Source organism: Meles meles, chromosome X (assembly GCF_922984935.1).
Source record: "Meles meles chromosome X, mMelMel3.1 paternal haplotype, whole genome shotgun sequence".
NCBI lineage: Eukaryota > Metazoa > Chordata > Mammalia > Carnivora > Mustelidae > Meles > Meles meles.
This window is the reverse complement of record NC_060087.1, coordinates 66,682,274-66,708,688: the sequence shown is the minus strand read 5'-3', so window position 1 is coordinate 66,708,688 and position 26,415 is coordinate 66,682,274. Positions and strand designations below refer to the sequence as shown.

General features: G+C 36.1%; 1 protein-coding gene across 3 annotated transcripts in view; it reads right to left on the bottom strand.

Annotated features, from left to right (window-relative positions):
* Nucleotides 1-613: 613 nt before the first annotated feature.
* Nucleotides 614-26,415, bottom strand: part of GPR174 (G protein-coupled receptor 174) — a 69,424-nt gene continuing 43,622 nt past the window's right edge. For 2 of the 3 annotated variants that reach the window (XM_045994593.1, XM_045994592.1), the window contains 2 exons: nt 19,672-19,736; nt 614-5,132 (listed from right to left, as the gene is read on the bottom strand). In XM_045994593.1, the coding sequence (XP_045850549.1) occupies nt 3,589-4,581 (993 nt within the window). In that variant the 5' untranslated portion in view covers nt 4,582-5,132; nt 19,672-19,736 and the 3' untranslated portion in view covers nt 614-3,588. The remainder of the gene's footprint in view (nt 5,133-19,671; nt 19,737-26,415) is intronic. The other variant, XM_045994595.1, reaches the window with a different exon arrangement.

Genomic DNA, 26,415 nt, shown 5'->3' with positions numbered 1-26,415 from the left:
TTGGGGAGGGTATGTGCTATGGTGAGTGCTGTGAAGTGTGTAAACCTGGCGATTCACAGACCTGTACCCCTGGGGATAAAAATACATTATATGTTTAAATCTGTTTTTGGAAGAGTAGAAGGGCACAGTGTAAAATTTTTGGGGTGGGGTGGGGGTGGGGGTTCCTGTCAAACTGCTAAACAAATCAAACTATCAGGTCTTAACAATCCTTAAAACTAAAGAGAAAACATTCCCTCTGTCACTTTATCTCCTTTTCTGCCCATAAACTATATTCTAGAAAATATAGGGCATTGTCATTCAAATAAACTTTTTCAACAAGTGAGTGTGAGGAATAATCTTAGCAGGGTGTGGATACATAAGAGTCTATCTGTGGGAGAAGTGGATGGAAGGGGGTGGAGTAGAATGAGGGAAGTTCCTTATCTTTCTATTTGAGAATAGAATGCACCTCTCCAGGGAGAGAAAGGGAGAGTGAAGCCTCATGGGACTTATCTATGTGGTGAGAATACTGAAAAAGAAATACTTAAGCTTATCATTTTATGAAAGTCACTAAATATACCTTGACTTCAGGAGGCAGAGAATATATAATTACAGAGACCATCTTTATTGCTAAAATTCAAATTATAAATTACATATGAAAATAAATTCCAAGTGCAACATTTTCACAGTGTCTTGGAAGTAAAAACAGAATGATGATATAAAATGAAGTTACACAAAAGTTCCACACATGTACTCTTTCAGATCAAGGCAGCTTGATCTCTTATTGTTCCTAAGACAAATGGTTCATTTTTTTATGGAATTACAAGTTAGTAGAATTAGCTGCTTATCTGGGTGACAATGAAAAAATTTAAACCATATGAATATAATAATAATAATAATAATAATAACAATAATAGTAACATGGAAATCACCCCATATTCAAAATCTCTGTTTTTGGAATAATTACATGTATGTAGGTTTTGGAATCAGAACTCAAAAAACTATAGGAAATGTGAGTTTATTTATTTTGAATTGTATATTACTGTAGTTGAGGATGCTTACTTTTTGCAGCTTGGTTTCATTGACCCAGAGAGTGATAAATGGGAGATTCAAAAAGATTTTCCAAAGAAAAGAGAAGCTCAGAGAGGGGACTGCTGTCCAGATGGCAGCTACATTAGCACATCCCTCTGACTCCTAACAGCAAAGCTTTTCTCCTGAAAATAAAGTCCAGAGTTGGAAGGGAAAAGTCAAATAGAAAAAGGAAACAAGCAGAGACCTGAGAAGCTGATATATTGTGATACAGATAGATGATAGATGATAGATAGATAGATGATAGATAGATGGATGATAGATATATTTCCTAAAATTACTGTAAGCAAAATAGGTGATCACTTATTATGCAATTTGAAAGACACTGCTGTAAAATTCACTTTCTTCAAAAAATCTTCCCCTCCAGTTTTCTAAAGTGTCATTCAACCTCCCATTAAAAGTAAGGGATTAACACTTTGAGTTATAGTTTATCCCTAAAACTTAAATTCAGATATCCCAGGGCAAGTTAATATTAAACTAACATTAGTCACTTGCACCTTAGTATGAATAAATTGATCAGATTACTGACTAGAAGAACAAGGGAATAGGACAGGAGGAAAAATGTATTGATGGAGAAGAGAGGTAAATAAAGTAAATTACACTTAATACAAACCTAGATGGGCAGACCTGGGGAGAAGTCATGGTCCTAGATACACAGCATCATAATACAAGACACTTATCCTCTGCTCTAATGATGTAAATAATCTACAGACTTTTGGACCACCAAATAAATAGGCTCTAACCCCTTCAACCATTCCTCTAAGAAATTCATTAATGTCCTAGAAATATTTCCTCTCCTTTTTAGAAGAAAATAGGTGTTTAAAGTAACATTAATATGTTAATAAAATTAAATCTCCGGTACCCCAAAATGACCCTAAAAAGTGTAATTCATGTTAATCTAAAAATAGTAAAAAATATGCTATAAACAAGACTCTTTCATTATAAGTACCCACAAAATTACTACTTGTGATCCCATTAAAACGTTAAATTATATTCAAACACAAATCACTTTAAAGCAAACAGACCAGACATAGCTACAGTTCCTCCTTTTAAAACACAATTTAACACTCATTTAGAACTCATATAACACATCACAATATGTACATTATGATGAATAATAAGGAAACAAACACACCATTGCTAGCAGCACAAAGTCTATTTTCTAATAAGGTATTATTTTAATAACAAAGTAAAATCAATACCTCAGATATAACTATGACTCATATCTTGGGTCTGCTACCTGCATACTAGTACCAAACAGGTAACAGGTAAATAACTGTAAGGGGACTCCAATACTGTCAAAATTCATCTTCTGCACTTTTATTTTCTCAAAAATGTTGAAAGAATCTCCTTCCATAGCTGCTGGGAGGTAGGCTGTGCAGGACTCACAATGGTATTACTGAGGCAAAGCTGGCCCAAAAAAAATTTCTGAAGACTCTAGGATTCACATGCTGTTTGCCTTCAGTTCATGAAGGTGGCTTGAGAATAAACATTTAAAGTAATAAATACAACATGGTGAGACTTTTAAGAGGTGTACCCATCCCTTCATCTTTTTGTTCTGGCCTAAGCTTAGTAATTAATTAGTGCACTACTTCTTTCATAGGCTCAAATAGTGCAGTATCCTGTCAGAGATATTTGGTGTTACTCTAGAAGGATGATGGAAACTCTATTAGGCAGGTCCATACATTTCAATAGGTATTCTTTGGAAATAATTTAAGAGAACTGGAACTCTGATTGTCACTTAACTGCCATCTCCCAGACCTATAGAGAAAATTTAGGTTACATTGTATGTACTTTGGCGAGCTATCTGATCTAGGTGAATTCAATAAGGCATCTTACATAATCATAGAGATTACTGTATATGAATTTGTTTCTTGTTCTTACTTTAAACATACCAGAGGCCTGAGCTCAGATTTTCATTTTATGAATAAGTGTGATGTGATGTTTCATATTGACACCTAAATGAAGAGAATAGTTACTTGAGTCTTCAAACCCTAGAGTATAATCACACATGGGAGATACAAATAGTCCCATATTTATACCACTCTGTTTTCACAGAATAACAAATTGCCCATCCTAGTTGAAATACACTCAAAATATGGTATTTGAATATAAACTGTGATTACTAGTATAAATAGACAACTAAGTACAGAGACTCAGAGTCCATTGCGACAAAACTAAGTGCTTATCATGAGCCCAGGCTAATAGCATTTCTGTGTCTTGGGTTCCCATAAAACTGATGACTCTAATTGAGTGCATATATATAGAATGTCACCAAAGTTTTACAGTTTAAATCCGACTTAATAACAAATTATTACACAAACATATCAGCAACAGTGGTGGTAGAATACAATGCTTTAAAAACAGGTTCTGTTATAAAGGTGTGAATTCCTCATATAAGTAAGATAGAGCATAAACGAACAGCAGTGAGTGCTTCCTGTAATTACTTTCCAGTGGCTCTGGGTATTATAAATATGTTCTGATATACTTGCATTTTAGACCACATTCAGGTTTTATTTTAATTTAGCATAATTCAGTTGTCAGAGTAGAAGTGGTATGGTTGCTTACAAAGGATTTTGCATGGAGTTGGATACTATCTTGTCTTGAAAGTCGTCTTCTGAACTCATTAGTGGTGAAGTAGTATATGACCGGGTCAAGACAGGAATTCAGACTAGCAAGACAGAGGGCAGCAGAATGAAATATTAGAATCACCTTTCTGGCTAGGCAGCTTTGAATTTTGTTGGACTTGACCAGGAAATCTAAAGGAAAGCTGAAGTGATATGGTGCAAAGCAAATTAGGAATACTCCTGCACAGGTTAAAATCATCTTTAAGGCTTTTTTTTTCTCCCCAAGGTCTTGGGCCACAGGATATTTATCATGCAGTGATAAAGCTGTCTTCCAGGTACAATATACAACAATTAGAAGAGGAGTGACAAACCCAATCAACTCGCCAATGGTAATCATGGCAACAGAGTGGGCCAGATTGACATTCCTGGTAGGAAGATCCACAAAGCATTTGGTTCTGTTGCCTGAGGTGTCATCACTGGTTCTGAGGAGAGGAAAGAGCAGACAGGCAAGGCAGATGATCAACCAGCCAGCAATGCTGATGTATAGGTCATATTTCTGTTTGCAGTCATGGAAGCGAAAGGGGTACATGAGAAACCAAAATCGTCGTACACTTATGCAGACCAAGAAGTAGATGCTTGCATACATGTTGACATACTTCAGGTAGAAACAGAACATGCAGAGGCCAGGCCCAAATGGCCAGTCATAATTCAAGTAATAAAAGATCCTCAGTGGCAGGGAGAGAACTTGTAGTAAGTCAGCAATGGCTAAGTTTATCATGAATATCACAGCCCGTTTAGTTTCTTTCATATAGCCATAAAATACCCATAAGGCTAATATGTTCCCTATGAGACCTGGCACAAGAATTACAGTGTATGTCACTGCATAGATAAAATATCGAGAATCTGTCTTATATCCTTCTGGCCCAGCACATGTGTAATTTGCAAGCATGTTTCTTTCGAGAGCAACTGTCTGCCAAATAGTGGATCTAAATATAAATTCACAAATAACTTCCACTCTTCCTAAAGGACTGATTATGAATGGGTTATAGATAGTGGGTATAACTGCATTTATTGCATTGATCTGAGCCTCTACACATAATTTGGGGGCTTTTCAAAGAACTATTTGCCTATTTGCTTTGGATTTCTTTATAATAATTACACTGAAGTCTAGTGTGCAAGCACAGATAACAAGCTATTACAATTCCCCCCTTTTGTTTTCTGTTATAAGACCTCCAGGGACATCATAATAGTTGACTCTCCCATTTGGACCATGAATGTGCTACGTAGCAGCTCTTCAACTTTCCATATGACGATAGCCATCTCTTTACAGGTGTTTGACATGCTGTTTTTTTTCTTATGTTTGCCTCATGTAGAAGAAAGGATTGTTTTAGTACTCAGTAAGTCTGCAGTTCTTCAGAGGTGATTGATTTGGATAGATCAGTTTTCCGAGACTTTTTCAGCTATGTGTTGAAAGCTAAAAAATGGGAAACAAAGGCAAAGCTGCAAGTGAAAAAACGTATAAGTCAATTAATTCTGGCACTTATTGCAAAAAAAGAAAAAGCCTACGTGTACAAAAATCTGTGAAGGAAATTCTGATGTAAGTGAGGGTGAAAAGCCAGTTTCTATAAGTTGCTTTAGAATTACAAAAAACTATAGCTAGAAGTCACTTGAAAGGTAATATAGTATCTGACTGTGAACCAACTTTGTCTGAGAGCTTGTTAGAAATGCCAAAGACTGTCAGGATATAAAATCAGTGCACAGAAATCAGTTGCATTTCTATACACTAACAACAAAACAGAAGAAAGAGAAATTAAGGAGTCAATCCCATTTACAATTGTACCCAAAGCCATAAGATACCTAAGAATAAACCTAACCAAAGAGGCAAAGAATTTGTTCTCAGAAAACTATAAAGTACTCATGAAAGAAATTGAGGAAGATACAAAGAAATGGAAAAATGTTCCATGCTCCTGGATTGGAAGAATTGGATTTTTTATAGTAATTACACTGAAGTCTAGTATGTAAGCATGTGTGAAAATGTCTATGCTACCTAAAGCAATCTACATGTTTAATGGACTCCCTATCAAAATACCATCCATCTTTTTCAAAGAAATGGAACAAATACTCCTAAAATTTATATGGAACCAGAAAAGACCTCAAGTAGCCAAAGGAATATTGAAAAAGAAAACCAAAGTTAGTGGCATCACAATTCCCGACTTTCAAGCTCTATTACAAAGCTGTCATCACCAAGACAGTATGGTACTGGCACAAAAACAGACACATAGATCAATGGAACAGAATAGAGAGCCCAGAAATAAACCCTCAACTCTATGGTCAACTAATCTTCGACAAAGCAGGAAATAATGTCCAATGGAAAAAAGACAGTCTTTTCAACAAATGGTGTTGGGAAAATTGGACAGCCACATACAAAAAAATGAAACTGGACCATTTCCTTACACATACACAAAAATAGACTCCAAATGGATGAAAGACCTCAATGTGAGAAAGGAATCTATCAAAATCCTTGAGGAGAACACAGGCAGCAACCTCTTCGACCTCAGCTGCAGTGACTTCTTCCTAGAAACACTGACAAAGGCAACAGAAGCAAGGGCAAAAATGAACTATTGGGACTACACCAAGATAAAAAGCTTTGGCACAGCAAAGGAAACAGTCAACAAAACCAAAAGACAACTGACAGAATGGGAGAAGATATTTGCAAACGAGATATCTGATAAAGGGCTAGTATCCAAAATCTATAAGGAACTTAGCAAACTCAACACCCAAAGAACAAATAATCCAATCAAGAAATGGGCAGAGGACATGAACAGACATTTCTGCAAAGAAGACATCCAGATGGCCAACAGACACATGAAAAAGTGCTCCACATCACTCGGCATCAGGGAAATATAAATCAAAACCACAATGAGATACGACATCTCACCAGTCAGAATGGCTAAAATCAACCCGTCAGGAAATGACAGACGTTGGACAGGATGCTGAGAAAGGGGAACCCTATACTGTTGGTGGGAATGCAAGCTGGTGCAGCCACTCTGGAACACAACATGGAGGTTCCTCAAAAAGTTGAAAATAGAGCTACCCTATGATCCAGCATTTGCACTACTGGGTATTTACCCTAAAGATACAAATGTAGTGATCCGAAGGGGCACATGCACCCAAGTGTTTATAGCAGCAGTGTCCACAACAGCCTAACTATGGAAAGAACCTAGATGTCCATCAACAGATAAATGGATAAAGAAGTGGTATATATACACAATGGAATACTATGCAGCCATCAAAAGAAATGAAATCTTGCCATTTGCAAGGTCATGGATGGAACTAGAGGGTATTATGCTGAGCGAAATAAGTCAATCAGAGAAAGACAATTGTCATATGATATCCCTGATAGGAGGAAGTTGAGAGGCAAAGTGGGGGGTTTGGGGAATATGGAAGGAAAAAATGAAACAAGATGGGGTTGGGAGGGAGACAAACCATAAGAGACCCTTAATCTCACAAAACAAACTGAGGGTTGCCTGGGGTGGGGGTAGAGCGAAGGTTATTGGGATATGGACATTGGGGAAGGTATGTGCTATGGTGAGTGCTGTGAAGTGTGTAAACCTGGCGATTCACAGACCTGTACCACTGGGGCTAATAATAAATTATATGTTAATAAAAAATTTTTTAAAGAAATGCCAAAGATTCTTAGGCCCACCTGGGACCTGCTGAATCAGTCTGCAGTTTAACAAGAGCTACATGTGATTTTTATGCATATTAACATTTGAGAGGCTCTGATTTAGACCACTGAGTCACAGGTCACATTGTCAGACTCATCTGATGGAGTTAAAAAAATGCAACTTTCTGGGGTGCCTGGGTGGCTCAGTGGGTTAAGGCCTCTGCCTTCAGCTCCGGTCATGATCCCAGGGTCCTGGGATGGAGCCCCACATCAGACTCTCTGCTCAGCAGGGAGCCTGCTTCCTCCTCTCTCTCTCTCTGCCTGCCCCTCTGCCTGCTTGTGATCTCTATCTGTCAAATAAATAAATAAAATCGTAAAAAAATGCAACTTTCTATAGATTTCCTAGTGTCTCCTTCAGAGATTCTGATTCAGTATATATGGCCTCAAATTCATATTTTTAAAAACTTCACATATGGTTCAGTTATAGTCGACTGAACATTTCTCCTTGAACCACCATTATAGGGGCCACTGACTTGGTCAAAATCCTTCTCAGATGTCTGAAAATACGTGGGTAACCAGCTTCTCTTTTAAATAGTTTTACATGGGTCATTCAGTCACCTATCAATTATCCAAGATAACAGATCATAGTACTAGTAGAGAGAATCAAAATCCCAAGATAGTTGACTCAGCTGGACCCATGACCTTTGTTCTAAGGTAAACAAATTTTAGCTTAGAGACTCAGTTGCCTTAAGGCTGCTGAAATTCAGGAAGATTTAACTGACTTTAAAGATATGTGGGAAGAACAAAAATGAAATAGGGATTGTGAAACATTCTGCATTATATTATCAAATCTATGGACTTTAAAGGGTGCTTGATTCAACCCCTAAAGGAATTGTTTGTTATTATTTTGCCTCAATTGCTTGGTAAGAAAAATAGCACATTTTGTTCAAATCCGTCATGCCTTTTTTAACTAAAAGGCCTGATAAATATTATGAACTATGCATCAGATTGAAGAGGTTAAACACCTGAGATTTCTTAGGAAGGACAAAGTGGGGAAATGGCATTATAAAATACAAGTAAGCAAAGCTTTAAAGAATAACATATATATTGAAAGTGATTAAAATTAGAGATTGTTTAGTTCCCAAACTGAAATTCATCTTTATAATATTTTCACAGGTACTAATTTAAGATAGGTGACAGGCAAAATCGGGTGGCAGACCAAATAATCAAAAGCCCTGGGTTTTCAACCTCTTAACTATTTATACAGAAGTCATTGTCTTTTAATGTCACTGAATAGACATTAGAAGTTTATACAAATATACATCCAGTCGATCTCTATTGAACATCCATCTTCCTTATCATGAACAATGACTCTTAAATCTGTATTCCTTTTGAGTTGTAGCTCTCTTTCCAACTAAATATAAGAACTCTTCTCTTGAATGTTTCATTAGCACCTTGAAATTCAACACATGAAGTTATTTTTAATATTTATTCAAATTATGTCTTATCTTGTCAGATTATGTCATGTCTTTGATAAAAATATCTTAATGACTTTTCCTCTCATATAGAGGAAGACCAAAGTTATTTACAATGGCTTACATCTTTTGGATGCCTGCATGGTGCAGTCAGTTAAGCTTCCAAATCTTGTTTTCAGTTCAGGTCAGATCTCAGGATTGTGAGATCAAGCCCCATGCTGGGCTTCATGCTCACTGGGGAGTCTGCTTATGTCTCTCTCTTCCACTGCCCCTCCCCACTTTCTCTCTACCTGTCCTACTCTCTTTCTCTAAAATAAATAAATAAATCTTTTAAAAAATGGCCTTCATCTTATATGCTTTGGCCCCTATTACTCTTCTGAGCTCACATTCTAACATTCTCCCTCTTGTACTGTGCTCCAGCCACTTTGCTGTCCTTGCTGTTAGGGGAATGGACCAGGTACAATCCTGCCTTGAAGCCTTTGAATTGGCAGTTCCCTGTGCCTGAAATGCTTTAGTCCATTTATTCACTTGTTCATTCGCTCACCTCCTTCAGATCTTTACCTCAATGTTACCTTTCATGAGACTTCCCCTGACCTATTTTAAAACTGCATCTCTCCAACATTTCCCATCTCCTTCAGTATTTTATTTTATCCACTTTCAACCATAATTAATATACTTTATGTTCATGTTTTTTACTTATTTGTTTTTTATATATTTTACCTACTAGACTGTAAAGTCCAAGGACAGGAATTCTTGTGTTTGTCCAGTTGCTGTGTACCAAAACCAAAGACTGTGGAAGACATAAAGTAAGTGCTCAGTGTTTGTTGAATGAAAGAGTTTCAGTAAATAAAAAAATATGACTATAGAGATCAACAGTTTCAAACAAAAATTATCATCTCTCAAAACTTCAAACCTGATTCTGCTCTAGACTTCCTTATTTCTACTAAGCTCATCAATATTTTCCCAGGTTGTATCAAAGTCTTGGAGGCCTTGACTCATTGTCACTTGTTCTCTACTTCCAAACAAGTTTCTAAGGGGGAGACAGTATACTATGGGGGAAATAATGTATGTTTGGAAGTCAGAATGACCTCAGTTTAAATTCTTGTTCTTTCGATTGCTCTGTGACCCAGAGTATATCACTAAACCTCTCTGATCTCTAATTTTTTCATTGGTAAAATGAGAAAAATCATAGTATCTAACCTACAGAATCAGTTTGAGAATTAGTTGAGCTGCTATATGTAATGTATTTAGCATAGTGTCTAGTACATAATAAACACGAGTTATTATAACTGATCCTATTACTATTTTCTGCAACTGCATTATTTCTCACAACCATCTCATTTTTTAAATTTGCATTGTTTTTACTCTAGTTCAGGCCTTTATTACTGAATTTGTCTCCCTATCCTATATCTTATCCTTCTCTATTGTGTATAATGCCATTAGAATTTTTTTCTGAGATGAACCTTTTAAAGAGAATTAATGACTCCCTATTACCCATCAAATCACAAAGTACATAGTCTTGTAGTCAATTGCTTCCTTAAAGCCATTGTACCTTGTATCTTCCTTATACCTTTAGTTTTGCCTCCCATTACTTCCCTGTGATGATCACTGTTCCAGCCAAACTGAGCTCCTTATTGTTCAAACTGACATTTTTGTTTTGTTTTTGTTTTCACAAACAACTGCTTATTATGCTACTCATCCTGGAATATTGTCTTTTTGCATATCAGTCCTACCTATTTATAAAGGCCTTTCTTAAATTTCCTGTTCTTTATGGAAACTTTTGTGATTAACTTGGCACTGTTATGCTAATCCTTTTCTCAAATACTCACTTATAGCTCTCTTAAAGTACTTAACTTTCTCTGTTTTTTAGTTAGCAATTCGTGTCCATGTCTTATTTATGCCTCTGCTCCCCTGCCTATTTCACCTACCACAAGCCCAGAAATTCCTTGAAGTTAGGGATTGGGGCTTGAACACCTTTATATCCCCTGAAGCACCTAGAGCCATGTTTGGAATGTGATGGGTTCATCTAATATTTATCTAGCAAATATTTATTTACCATCTGCCATTTGCCAGGCACCACTTTTGGTACTGGGGATATAGAGAGTGGAAAAAGCACATGATCTTCGTCTTCTTGGACCTTATTTTCTAGTGAGGCAGAATGATAGATGTCTCACAATATTAAAAAAAAGTGCATTTGTAGAAAAAGTACAGTGTATTCTATAAACACAAATGAGGGGAAACAACTAAAATATATTTTTTTTAATTTATTTATTTGACAGGCAGAGAGCACAAGTAGGCAGAGAGAAAGAGGGGGAAGCAGGCTCCCTGCCAGAGCAGAGAGCCCTATGTGGGACTCGATCCCAGGATCCTGGGATCATGACCTGAGCTGAAGGCAGCAGCTTAAACCACTGAGCCACCCAGGCACCCAACAACTAAAATATTAAGAACATATTTGCTTAAGTGAAGTGAAATCAAAGTCATGACCATCCTCCTAAAGTCTATATTTTTCCTGTTGGTTAATCTGTCATTGCCCACATTCAAGTGCGTTTTCATATGTATACCCTAGCTTGTAACTTTGAAATGCTCCTGAATAGAGTATCTCCCTTACAGTTCCTCTGGCTTCTTCTGGGAGAGCTGATGATATTTTCCCTTTGTTTAAATAACATTATTTTCTAGTGGGAAAAGTTGCTTGGGATGACTGAAAAAGCTTTCCATCATGGAAAGAGGCAACTACTTACCCAAAAACCAACTTTATTTTAGAGTTCTAGATAGGTACATACTTTAGTAAGCCAAGAAAATGCAGACCTAATGCTTCAAGTGACTGCAAATAAGATGTGTACATGTGTGTGAGAGGCAATAGTACCACTATGATATATAAGTAATTACAAATATTGGATGGATAAGGGCAAAATTTTCTCCTGATACTGATCAGCACACATAACAAGTATCAGGGATTATTTTTCACATTTGAAGATCTTGAAGTCAAATGGCTTATAATCTTCCCAGAAAACCTATCTGGCAACTGCAACTAGTTAAAGAGCTGATTACAGCACAGTAAGCAAATATTTCAGAAAGTCTTTTCCTGGCTACTTCTCCTAGGAAATTCACCAGTTCTGCCCTACTGAAAGCTCAGTCAGAATTTTTATTTTAAAGAAGGGAGTTCTGCTTGGATATCACATTCAGTTAGGCTCCAAACTTCTCTTATATTTGATACCTCCTATGATTCCTTCATAAGCCAACTTCATAAAGGTGGGGGGGGACTATGTGTGGACAGACAACATAGTTATTGTGAGCATTGCCATTTTACCAGGAAGTTATTTCATTTAGCTGGGTATAAATGTCTTTCCTGAGATCTGAAGCCCATTTCCTCTTCAACGGATAGTGCATCTTGTTACTCTGAGTAGTACTATTTTAATTACCAGGAGACAGCAAGGAGTACATTACTCAATCTCACATTACCAGTAAGTAATGCCCAGTCACACTGCCTTTCCTCAGATATCCTAGTTTGTAATCATTTCATATCCTGGAGACAAAGGTTCACTAATTGGTATTGGTGACCTCAGATGCCATTAAAATCTGTACTGATAATTAACAAGTACTTTAGCTACTATCCACTTCCTTGCCCCTACCATCCATTAAAAAATGTTAGATTGGGGGGCACCTGGGTGGCTCAGTGGGTTAAAGCCTCTGTCTTCAGCTCAGGTCATGATCCCAGGATCCTGGGATCAAGCCCCGCATCGGGCTCTCTGCTCAGCGAGCAGCCTGCTTTCCTTTCTCTCTGCCTGCTTCTCTGCCTACTTGTGATCTCTCTCTGTCGAATAAACATTTAAAAAAAAAAAGTTAGATTGTCTCTTATGGTTCGCCTTCCCTTCCAATTTCCCTCAACTTCCTTCTCCTCTCCATCTCCCAATGTCTGAAAGACAACCTGAGGGTTTTGAAGGGGCGGGGGTGGTAGGTTGGGGGAACCAGGTGGTGGGTAATAGGGAGGGCACGTATTGCATGGAGCACTGGGTGTTGTGCAAAAACAATGAATACTGTTAGGTTGAAAAAATAAATTAATTAATTAAATGAAAAAAAGATTGTTCATCAAAAAAAAAAGTTAGATTGTTCTTACACAGCTCCTATCTCTCAGTGTCTTGTTCTCATACACATGATTTAAAGCTCTCTATTTTTTTTTCAATTTTTCTTAAGCCATATTTCTCAAAATGTGCTCTCTGCACTAACTGTAGTGCATATTAAAAATGAATATTTCCAGATGGAACAAATATTAACTTCCAAAGGATAGAGCCAAAGTAGCTACATTTAACAAGCTTCCAAGAGAAAGAAATCTAAGAGCCTTCAAATCTGAGAGTTTTCCTTGAGTTATAAAGGGCAACATCAACATCAATTTAGTCATTTTCTTAAGCTCCATACCAAAATTAGGTCCTTGCAGGCATTTTCTATGCTTTCCTATCTCTATTCCCTGGGTTCTTGATTTTCCCTCTGCTTAAAGTGCTGTATCTCCATCTTTACCTATTGAAATCCTGTCCATCTTCTGAGGACACTCTTTAAAAAATGCTACCTTCCTTATGAAAGTTTTCATTATCCTCTGATTATGATCATACCCACCTATGAATTCCCATAACACTTTGCATTATAAACATATTTTCTTTTCTTATTCATTCTACAAAACTGTGATCTCATTACTAGCACAGACCATGTTTTATGGATTATATAACCCTCCACCACTGAAGTGCCCAGCTATTTTACATGTAGTCAGAACTCAGTTATATTCAACTAAGTTTATTGAACATCTAGGTCAGAGCTTAATACAATAGGAGGATCATTTTATGTCTCATATATGCCATGTTATTTTGTAAACAATTTCAATATAGCTCCATATTAACTACTGTTTAACTTGTGGCTCATAATGTATTTTAAGACTTTATTTATACATGGTTAAAACATAGGAGAAAGTAGTAAATCACTTTTCACCGGTACTATAAAGCACTGAGCAAACAGTTTCTAATTATGTATCCAACTATCTAGCTATCAGTGTCTCCTGTTTTTACAACTCTGGGTGTATGTATCCTAATTTTCATTTGGAAATAAAGGTCACCATTTTACAAAGTTCCATTTTAAACATTATTTTTCAAATGTGTTTACTTTGTAGGTGTGATGACAAAATCACAAGTTATGGTATAATGGGAAAACTGTACGTATTTCCTATTCTCAGTGCTGACAAGTCTATGGGGATTTTCTTCCACTCTTCTTAATGTTCCTCTGGTATTTCCGACCAAACATCAGAATTTAGACAAAAAGAGGACTTTTTAGAGGAAAGTTAAATGCTTTCAAGTTTATAGAAAATAAAGTAAGGTCCAATATAACCAGGTCCTTCTGGATGTTTTCACTTTTTTGCAGTCCTTTTCTTGAAAATTTCTTTTTGAGAGTGTGCCTTATCCACTGCTTCATAGGATTAATAAATTGAAAAAGTGAAGAAGTAAAGCAACTTTAAGAGGTCTGTTAAAAAGAGCAAGAATGGAGTGGAAAATTAAACTAGACTCCAGGGCTTCACTCCAGTGCTGCCTTTGATTTTGAGTGTAGGTGGCTACCTAATGTGCTGTGATTTCAAGGGCTACCAAAAAGCCCTCCTGTAAGAAAAAGAAAGTACAAATCCCTTCCAATTTGTTGGTTGGGGCATAAACTCCTTTTTCTTAAGAATGAGACATTTTTTTCCCCTATAGAAAAATTTAAGTTTGGAATGCCAGACTTCCACCTTTAAAGATGGAGTTCAGGAACTTAAAACTGGCATCTTTTCCTGGGGAATATCAGTACCACACACAAATTTAGATTTTCTGTATCATATATAATAGATCCTAGAGTTTTTGCATTCTACACTTTACAGCTCAATTAGTGTATCAGTTTTTTGTTCTTGGTGCTTAGTATTTTCCCATAGAGTTGTGCTTTACTTACACATTGAGAACATTTTCTCTCCACTATATTATTCAAAATCTATAGCATCTTGTTTTATTTATTTTTTAAGTATTTTATTTTTATTCATTTGAGAGAAAAAGAGAGACAGCACAAGCAACTGGAGGGGCAGAGGGAGAGGCAGAAGCAGACTCCCTGCTGAACAGGGAGACCTTTATGGGGTGTGATCCCAGGACACTAGGATCGTGACGTGAGCTGAAGGCAAATACTTAACTGACTGAGCCACCCAGGTGTTCCTATAGCAGTTTGTTTTAAAGAATGAAAGGGTGTGCCTGGGTGGCTCAGTTAGTTAAGCAACTGCTTTTAGTTTGGATCATGATTTTAAGGTCCTGGGATCAAGCCCCATATCGGGATCCCTGCTTATCAGGGAATGCCTCCATCCCCCTCTCCCTTGCATGCTCTCTTTCTCTCTCTATTTTTCCCTCTCTGTCCTAAATAAATAAATGAATAAAATATTTTTAAAAGAACAAAAGCATATTATGGAAGCCTTTCAGTAGATGCCTGAGGTCTTTAGAAACTACATTAAAAAATCATGATAAAATATGATTTAGATTTTAAGATTTTAAATACTGAAATTCAAGGGGAAAACAAAAGATTCTTTAGCCCTGGGGAATTACCCTAAAATGTACTCATGTAGCTCTTAATAATTATTCTAAAAAACTGCCTAGGGAGCATTTGACATCCCAATAAAAAGGCAAGTAATCTAAAACATAGGGATCTCATTTTTGAATTTTAATGACAGATACTAAATCACATCCTTAGATAAGAGTTGGAGGGAGGCAAGGAAGAGGGGTACAAGACAGTGAAAGCTGCTATCCCAGATGGTTAAATATAAGACTCCTCTAGTGTCAGTTTTGTTTTTGCTGGACTTGTCTTACTTTTTGGCTTTTAGTAGCCTGTCTCTTCTGGTACTCCAGTTAAATAGGATTCTTTTCTGTACTTCTCAATTTTATACAATATTTTTTATACTCAGAAAGTGGACCCTATAAATTAGGAGAACTCTAAAGGAGTTTACTTTGTCACTCACTTTAAAAATAAACCTCCACTACTCACCCCTACAGTGCAGCTGCATGTCACAACCTGGCTGGGTCTTAACCTGCCCCACTCACCTCAGTGCTATAGTGCAAGCACATATTACAAATGGGTTGGGTGCCAGTCCCACCATTGTCTTCACCACAGATACAGCCAAAACACAGATAAACATACACAACCAACCCAAGGGACACATTTTGAGCACCTAGCTCTGGTGGTCAGAGGAGATTTTGCTTCTGGGCACCATGTGACTTGTCCTACATAGGACAATTCCTTCAAGACTGGGAAAATTAGGGGTGCCTGAGTGGCTCAGTGGGTTAAGCCTCTGCCTTCAGCTCAGGTCATGATCTCAGGGTCCTGGGATGGAGCCCTGCATCAGATTCTCTGCTCAGCAGGGAGCCTGCTTCCTGTTCTCTCTGTCTGCCTCTCTGCCTACTTGTGATCTATCTCTGTCAAATAAATAAATAAAATCTTAAAAAAAAAGACTGGGAGGGGCACCTGGGTGGCTCAGTGGGTTAAAGCCTCTGCCTTCAGCTCAGGTCATGATCCCAGGGTCCTGGGATCAAGCCCCACATCGGGCTCTCTGCTCCGCAGGGAGCCTGCTTCCTCCTCTCTCTCTGCCTGCTTCTCTGCCTAGTTGTGATTTCTCTCTGTCAAATAAATAAAATATTAAAAAAAAAAAGACTGGGAAAATTAGTTGATTTGTGTAGTATGTAGAGCCAAACACAGACAGGGAAAATAAGACAAAAACACACAAAAAGAAAGACCAAATATCAGGGGAAAAAAGATACACTAATGTAATGGAGATAAACAATCTATTTGATAAAGATTTCAAAGTAATGCCTATAAAAATGCTTACTAAACATGGGAAAACAATGAATGAACACAGTTAAATTTTATTAAAAAATAAGCTATGTAAGAAAGTTCCAAACAGATGTCACAGAGCTAAAGAATAAATTAAACTGAAAAATACACTAGAGAGCTTCAACAGGATAGTGGGTAAAACTGAAGACCAAATCTATAAGCTGGAAGGCAAATCAACAGAACTAATTCAAACAGAGTCAGAAAAAAGATAATAACTTAAGGGACATTTATGACAATATCAAGGGAATAACATTTACATTGTAAGTCCTGGAAGAGGAGAGGCAGAGAGAAAGAACCAATTTCTTATTTGAAGAAATAATGATTGAAAACTTACCTAATCTGGGGAGTGAAACAAATAGGTTTAGAAAGCCCAGAGTCTCAAACAAAATGAACCAAAAAAGATGCACACTGAGACATATATTTGAAATGATGAAAGTTAAAGATACAGAATGAGTCTTAAAAGCGACAAGAGAAAAACAACTTCTTACATACAAAGGAAATCTGAAAGAATATCAGATTTTTTTTTTCCTCCAGAAATTTTGTAAGCCAGAAGAGAGTGGCACAATATATTCAAAGGGCTGAAAGCAAAAACTTCCAACCAAAATTTATCTACCTGACAAGGTTAACGTTCTGAATTAGAGGCGAGATCAAGAACTTTCCAGATAAGCAAAACCTAAAGTAGTTTATCATCACTAAACTGGACTTACAAACAAAGTTAAAGAGACATCTCTAACTGAAAGAAAGTGGTACTAAATTACAAACAAGAATACATACAAAACTAAAGATCTTACTGGAAAAGGTAATTATATAGTAATGGTAGCAGACCAATCACTTACAAAACAAGTATGAAAGTTAAAATTTAAAAAATAGTAAAATTAACTGAAAGTACAACTAGTTAAAGAATGCATAAAACAAAAATATGTAAGAGGCACCTGTGCACTCAGTTGGTTGAGCATCCAACTCTTGATATCAGCTCAAGTCATGGTTTCAGGGTTGTAGGATTGAGCTCTACATTGGGCTCTGCACTCATTACAGAGTCTGCCTGACCTTCTCCCTCTGCTCATCACCCTGCTGTTCCCTCTATCTCTAAAATAAATAAATAAAATGTTTTATTAAAAGATGTAAAATGTGACATCACAAACAACAAAAAATATGGGGGAAAGATAAAAAAATTTAGTTTAGGAATGTGTTCAAATTTAAGTCGCTATGAACTCGGACTATTATATACATGGGAAGTTTTATGTGAACCTTATAGGAACCATAAAACAGAAGTCTGCAGTAAATATACAAAAGAAAATGAAAGAGAAATATAAATATAACAACAAAGGAAGCCATCAAATGTTAAGGAAAGAGAAAAAGAAGAAAAGGAACACATCCAGAAAATAATTAATGAAGTGTCAATAAGTACATCCCTATCAGTAATTACTTTAAATATAAATGAGCTGAACTCTTTAATCAAAAGACTGAGTGGTTGAGTGGATTAAAACAAGCAAACAAACAAACAAAATAAGGCCCTTCTATATGCTTCCCATGAGAGACACGCTTCAGAAGTAAGGACAATGCAGATTGAAAGTGAAGGAATAGATATAGATATTCCATATAAATCAAATAAAAAGATAAATCATGTGTCTCTAGTCAGCAGACAAAATCGACTTTAAAGACTGTAATAATAGACAAAGAAAGTCCCATAACAATAACGGGGTCAACTGAACAAGAGGACAAAACATTTGTAAATATATGTATATGCACACATCATAGAAACACCAAAATATATAAAACAAATACTAATGGACATAAAAGGAAAAATTAACAGTGATGCAACTTGAACTACCCACTTACATTAAAGGACAGATCATCCAAAAAGAGAGTTAATGAGGAAATATCATCCTTAAATGACACATTAGGCCAGATAGATTTAATAGATAGAACATTGCATGCAAGAGCAACAAATATACATTATTTTCAATTGCATATAGAATATTCTTCATTATAGATAACATGTTAAATAACTAAACAAGTCTTAATAACTTCAGGAAGGCTTGAATTATATAACACATATTCTCTGACAATAGTATGAAGCTGGAAATAAATTACAAGAAAAAATGGAAAAAATATGGAGACAAAAGAACATGCTTCTGAACAACCAATGGGTCACTGAAGCAATCAATGAAGAAATTTTGAAAAAACCTAGAAAGAAATAAAAATAGGTTTATGACATACCAAAATCTAGGAGATGCAGCAGAAGTATTGCTAGAGGGAAGGTCATAGCAATTCAGCCCTACCTCTAGAAACTAGAAATTCAGCCCTACCTCTAGAAACTAGAACTAACTGATATAACAATCTAACTCTATACCTAAATAAGCTAGAAATGGAGTAATAGATGAAATTCAAATTCAGTAGAAGAAAGGAAATAATATCAAAGTGGAAATAAATGAAATAGAGACTACAAATAAAACAGAAAAGATTAATGAAGCTAAGAGCAGTTTCTTTTCAAAGATAAACAAAATTGATCAACCCTTAGCTAGACTCTCCAAGAAAAAAAAGATAGGTTAAATAAATAAAACCAGAAATGAAAGAAGTTACAACAGATATCACAGAAGGACAAAGGATCATAAGAAATTCCTACTAATATACACCAGCAATTTGGACAACATGGAAGAAATAGATAAATTCCTAGAAATAGATAATTTTCCCAGACTCAATCATGAGGAATTAGAAATTCTGAATAGATATATTACTTGTTAGGAGATTGAATCAATAATTAAAAACCTCCCATCATATAAAAGTCCAGGACCAGATGAATTTACTGGCTAACTGGAACAAACATTGAAAGAATATTTAATATATACCCTCAAAATCTCCCCAAAAATTGAAGAGAAAAACACTTCCAAAGTTCTTTTACAATACCAGCATTATCCTAAAACCAAAATTTGACAACAATACCCTAAAGAAAATAAATTACATGTCAGTGTCCCTGGTGAATATACTTGCAAAAATACTTAAATTATTAGCAAATCAAATCCAACAATACCTTAAAAGGATGATGCACAATGATCAAGTGGGATTTATTCCAAGGATGCAAGAATTGTTCAACATCTGTAATCAACATGATACATTACAAGATGAAGAATAAAAATTACATGATTAAAAGATCATTTATGATCACAGATGCAGAAAAATAATTTGACAGTGTTCAATATTCATTTATGATAAAATAAAGAGGGTATGGAAGGAATGTTCTTAAATATAATCAAGCAATATATGATAAACCTACAGATAACCTCATACTCAGTGGTGAAAAGATGATTTTCTTCAAAGATCAGGAAAAAGACAAGAATGCTTACACTTCCTACTTTCATTCAACATAGTTTTGTAAGTCCTAGCCAGAATAATTAGGTAGGAAAAATAAAAAGGCATCCAAAACAGAAAGGAAGTAAAACTGTCAGTATTTGAACATGACAAATACTTTCTACTTTATATAGAAAATCCAAAATACTCTACCCCATCCCCAAGAAAAAGCTAATAAATGAATTCAGTGAAGTCCCAGGATAGAAAATCAACATGCAGAAATCTGTGTTTGTTTCTACATGTTTATGAAAAATCAGAGGGAAATGAAAATAATACTTTTAACATTACACCAAAAAAATATTTAGAATATATTTAAACAAAGAAGTAAATTATGAAATGTAAATTATGAAAATTATGACAGTGCTGAAAAAACTTGAAGATGACACAAATAGATGGAAAGATATTCTGAGAAAAGGAAGATGACAGCAAAGTAAGAGGATCCTAGGCTTACCTCATCCCATGAATGCAACTAGATAACTATCAAATCATCCTAAATAGCACAGAAATTGACCTAAAGACTGACAGAACAAATTCTACAACTAAAGGGAGAGAAGCTGCCACACTGAATAAAGTAGGATGTACAGAGACACAGTATGAGAGAGAAAGAGATCATGGACTCTGAAGTGAGGAGGGAGCCATGGTCACAGAGAAGGCTGAGAGACAGACTAACACACAGGGGAGTGCATTTAGAAAATGAATCCCCATAGGAATCAGCTCAGAAAGCCAGAGGGGCTGAATTTCATGACTTTTAGCAAACAGTGGGGGCTTAAAACCTGGAGTTCAAAAGGTCAAGGGGCTTGACCCAGGGAGACCCCTGAGGCAAAGTGGCCACACTTGAAGAGAAAGAAGGACAAAGAGCCTGTGGATATATAGCATGACAACAGCAACCGGAAGAACACCTGGACACACAGTGGGGAGATTATTTGCTCATTCCAGAGAATATCCCTGAGAAGCAGCATTTTTGGAGAGACCCCTACAGAAACAAATGAATGACAGGTGCCATTTCCCTCCCCTGCATTTCAGTATAAGCAGAAAACCATTTGCAGGAACCAGCACATCAACAACGATCATTACCTAACTTACTTAATATAAATTAAGCCCTGCCATGCCATACTTTAGTGGATCCATGCTTTCCAGTCACCCTTGCCTCAGATCCATTGTGGCAAGGCCTCCTTCCCCAGAAGACCTGCCTATACCCCTGACAACACCACATCTCCCCACTCTGGAGTTTTGCAGAGCCTCAGTTCTGGTGGTAGTGGCAACAGATCTCATTTCACAAGCAAATCAGAATGCATTTGTTAAAACCCACAACATTCAGGTCAGGGACCAAACATTGCCCACAACAGGCAAAGAAAGCTTCTGCAGACAACTGGGCCTGAAAGCTAAAACAACCAGGACAAAAGAGCAGAAAACATGCAGCACACATTGGAGACACTTCTGCAAGTTCCAGGCCCTGGAGAACAGGGGACATTACATGACAGGGAGCTACAGGACCTCTTCATAACCCTCAAGAACAGGAGATGTAGCTGACTTTCCTAATGCACACACACACATAGAGAGAAAAATGCACAGAGACTTAGATAAAATGAGAAAACAGAGGGATTTGTCACAAATGAATGAACAGGAGAAGGCCATGGCCAGAGATCTAAGTGAAACAGAAATAAGTAACATGTCTGATGGAGTATAAAACATTAATCATAAAGATACTCACTGGACATGAGAAAAGACCAGAAGACATTAGTGAGACCCTTAACACAGAAATAAAAAAGAACCAATTACAGATGAAGAGTGCAATAAGTGAGATTAGAAACAGGCTTACTGCAATAAACACCAGGCTCGAAGAAGCTGAGAAAGGAAGTAATGACTTACAAGACAGACTAATGGAAATTAATCAAGCAGACCAAAAGAAAGAAAGAAAAAAATGATTATGCAATATGTGAACAGACTGAGGGAACTCAGTGACTCCATCAAACATAAAAACATTCATATAATAGTACCAGCAGAAGAGAGAGAAAAAAGGGGCAGAAAATTTATTTGAAAAGATAATAGATGAAAACATCCTTAATCTGGTGAAGGAAAGAGATATCCAGATCCATGAGACACAGATAATCCCTGCCAAAAAAATAAGAAAAGCAGATCCACACCGAGATATATTATAATTAATAATGTAATGTAAAATACAGAGATGTAGTAAAAAAAAATTAAAAACAGACAAAAGAAGACAGTTACATACATGGGAAACCACATAAGAATACCAGCAGATATTTCACCAGAAACTTTGCAGGCAAGAAGAGAGTGGCATGACATATATGAAAAATCTGTGGCCAAGAATACTCTATCCAGGAAGGGTAACATTCAAATTAGAAGGAGAAATAAAGAAATTCTGAGACAGGGGCACCTGGGTGGCTCAGTGGATTAAGCCGCTGCCTTTGGTTCAGGTCATGATCTCAGGGTCCTGGGATCGAGCCCCGCATTGGGCTCTCTGCTCTGCGGGGAGCCTGCTTCCTCCTCTCTCTCTGCCTGCCTCTCTGCCTACTTGTGATCTCTCTCTCTGTCAAATAAATAAATAAAATCTTTAAAAAAAAAAAAAAGAAATTCTGAGACAAACAAAAGGAAAAGGAGTTCATAACCACTAAACAAACCCTGCAAGAAATATTAAAGGGGACTCTTTAAGTCAAAAGGGGAGACCAAAAATGACAGTATAAAAATAGGAAACAGGGGCTCCTAGGTGGGTCAGTGGGTTAGGCCTCTGCCTTCAGCTCAGGTCATGATCCCAGAGTCCTGGGATCGAGCCCTGCATTGGGCTTTCTGCTCATCGGGGAGTCTGCTTCCCCCCCCCTCTGTCTGCCTCTCTGCTCACTTGTGATTTCTCTCTGTCAAACAAATAAACAAAATCTTTAAAAAAAGGAAATATAAAAGCAGTGAAAATGAATATTTCTATAAAATAATCAGTGAAAAATCTCAAACATACAAGGATGCAAAATATGACAACACAATCCTCAAGGATGGGTAACACAGGAGAAAGAAATGGGCTCAAACACATCAACTTAATATAAACTACTATATGCAGAAAAGATTATATAAATACCTCATGGTAATCATATATTAAAAACCACTAATAAAAATGCAAATAATAAAGAGAATAAAATCCACATATATCACTAAAGAATGTCAACAAAACATGAAAAGGAGGGCGCCTGGGTGGCTCAGTGGGTTAAGCCACTGCCTTCGGCTCAGGTCATGATCTCGGGGTCCTGGGATCGAGTCCCACATCAGGCTCTCTGCTCAGCAGGGAGCCTGCTTCCCTCTCTCTCTCTCTGTGCCTGCCTCTCTAACTACTAGTGATCTCTCTGTGTTAAATAAATAAATAAAATCTTAAAAAAAAAAACATGAAAAGGAAAGACAAGAAAGGATCAGAGAAAACAGTCAAAAACAACTGCAAAGTAAGTACTAAAATTACAATAAATACATGTCCATCAATAATTACACTAAATGTAAATTGACTAAATGTTCCAATCAAAAGACATATCCTGACAGAATAGATTAAAAAAAAAAAAAAGACCCAAGTATATGCTGCATACAAAACTTATGTTAGACCTAAGGACACCTAAAAGGAGAAAATAAGGAGATGGAGAAATGTTTGTCATGAAAATGTATGTCAAAATAAAGTGAAACTATTAGTACTTACCTCAGAAAAAACAAACTTTAGGACAAAAACTATAATAAAAGACAAGGAAGAACACTATATAATAATAAAAGGGACAATACAACAATAAGAAATAACAATAGTAAATACTTATGCATGCAACATGGGAGCACCTAAATACATAAAACAGTAAATAACAAACATAAATGAAGTAATTTCTAATAATAAAATAATAGTATAGGACATTAACACTTACATAAATAGATAATCTAAAAGGAAAATACACAAGGAGACAATGGGTTTGAATAATACCCTTGGAACAGATGGATTTAACAGATATATTCAGAACATTTCATCATAAAAAAGCAGAATTCACACTGTTTTCAAGTGCACATAGAGCTTTCTGCAGAATAGATGACATATTGGTCCACAGCACAAGTATCAGCGAATTAAAAAGATTGAAGTCCTACCATGCATCTTTTCTAATCACAACAATATGAAAGTTGAAGTCAACAACAACAACAAAAACAACAACAAAAACAAAAACAAAACTGGAAAGATCACAAATATATGGAAGTTAAATAAGATGCTACAAAACAATGAATAGGTCAATCAAGAAATAAAAGAAGTTAAAAAGTGCATGGAAAAAAATGAAATTGAAAACAATGGTTCAAATCATTTGGGATGTAGCAAAAGTGGTACTAAGAGGGAAGTTTATAACAATAAAGGCTTACCTCAAGAAGTAAGAAATATCTCAACTAAACAACTTAACATTATAGCTAAAGGAGATAGAAAATGATCAGCAAACAAAACATAAAATCAACAGAAGGAAGAAAATAATAAAGATTAGAGCAGAAATGAATGATACAGAAATTTAAAAAACAATGAAAAGGTCAATCAAATGAAGAGATAGTTCTTTGAAAAATCCAACAAAATTGATAAACCTCTAGCCAGACATACAAATTAAAAAAAAAAGAGAGAGAGAGAGAAAGGGCAGAAATAAAGAAAATTACAAGTGAGAGAGGAGAAATAACCACCAACACTGTAGAAATAAAACACTACAGGAGAATATTGTGAAAATCTATATAAGAACAAATTAGACAACCTAGAAGAAAAGGATAAATTCCTAAAAATATATAACCTACCAAAACTGAAACAGAAAAAAAAGTCATACAGACCAATTCCCAGCAAATAAATTAACTCAGTAATCAAAAAATTCCTAGCAAGCTAAAGTCTGAGACCACATGTCTTTACAGGCAAATTCTACCAAACATTTAAAAGAGTTAGCACTTACACTTCACAAAGTATTCTAAAAAATAGAAATGGAAAGGAAACCTCCAAACTCATTCTATGAGGCCAGTATTATCCTGATACTAAAATCAGATAAAGGCATCACTAAAAAAGAGAACTATAGACCAAGATCCTGATGAACAAGATGCAACAATCCTGAACAAAATACTAGCAAACTAAATCCAAAAATACATTAAAAAAATCATTCACCACAATCAAGCATGATTTACTCCTGGATTGCAAGTGGGATTTACTCTTGGATTGCAAGTGTGCAGAGATTAGTCAACATGACACATCACATCAATAACAGAAAGGATAAGAACCATATGACCATTTCAATAGTCAAAAAAGCATTTGACAAAGTAACATCCATTCATAATAAAAACCCTCAACAACAAAGGTTTAGAGGGAACATACCTCAACATAATAAAGGTGTCATATGAAAAATCCATAGCTAATATCATTCTTAATGGAGATAAACTGAGAGCTTTTCATCACAGTTAGAAATTTGACAAGGATGTCTGCTCTCACCATTTTTGTTCACCACAGTACTGGAAGCCCTAGCCAGAGCATCAGACAACAAAAAGAAATAAAAGGCATCTAAATCAGTAAGAAGTAGTAAAAGTTTCACTATTTGGAGATGACATGATAGTATATATAGGAAACCCAAAAGTCTCCACCAAAAAATGCTAGAATCAATAAATTAATTCAGTAAACTCACAGGATACAAAATCAATGTACAGAAATCTATTTCATTTCTATACACCAATAATGAAACAGCAGAAAGAGAAATTAAGAAAACAATCCCATTTATAATTGCTCCAAAAGTATTAAGATACCAATGATAAATATAACCAAAGAGGTACAAGACCTATACTTTGAAAATTATAAAACCCTGACAAAAGAAATTGAAGATGATACAAGAAATGAAAAGACATTTCATACTCATGGATTGAAATAACAAATATTGTTAAAATGTCTATATTTTCCAAAGAAATCTACAGATTTAATGCTATACCTATCAAAATACCAGCAGCATTATTCATAGAAATACAAAAACAATCCTACAATTTAGAAAGAACCAAAAAAGACCCAGAATACCCAAAGCAATTTTCAAAGAGAACAGTAAAACTGGAGACATCCCAGTTCTACTGGGATGGTACTACAAAGTTGTAGTGATCCAATAGTATGGAACTGGCACAAAAATATACATATAGATCAATAAGACAGAATAGAAAAATGCAGAAATAATCCAAAATTCTATGGCCAATTAGTCTTTGACAAAGGAGGAAATAATATCCAATGGGAAAAAGACAGTCTCTTCAACAAACTGTGTTGATGGGGCACCTGGGTGGCTCAGTGGGTTAAAGCCTCTGCCTTCGCCTCAGGTCATGATCCCAGGGTCCTGGGATCGAGCCCCGCATCGGGCTCTCTGCGCAGTGGAGAGTCTGCTTCCCTTCCTCTCTCTCTCTGCCTGCCTCTCTGCCTATT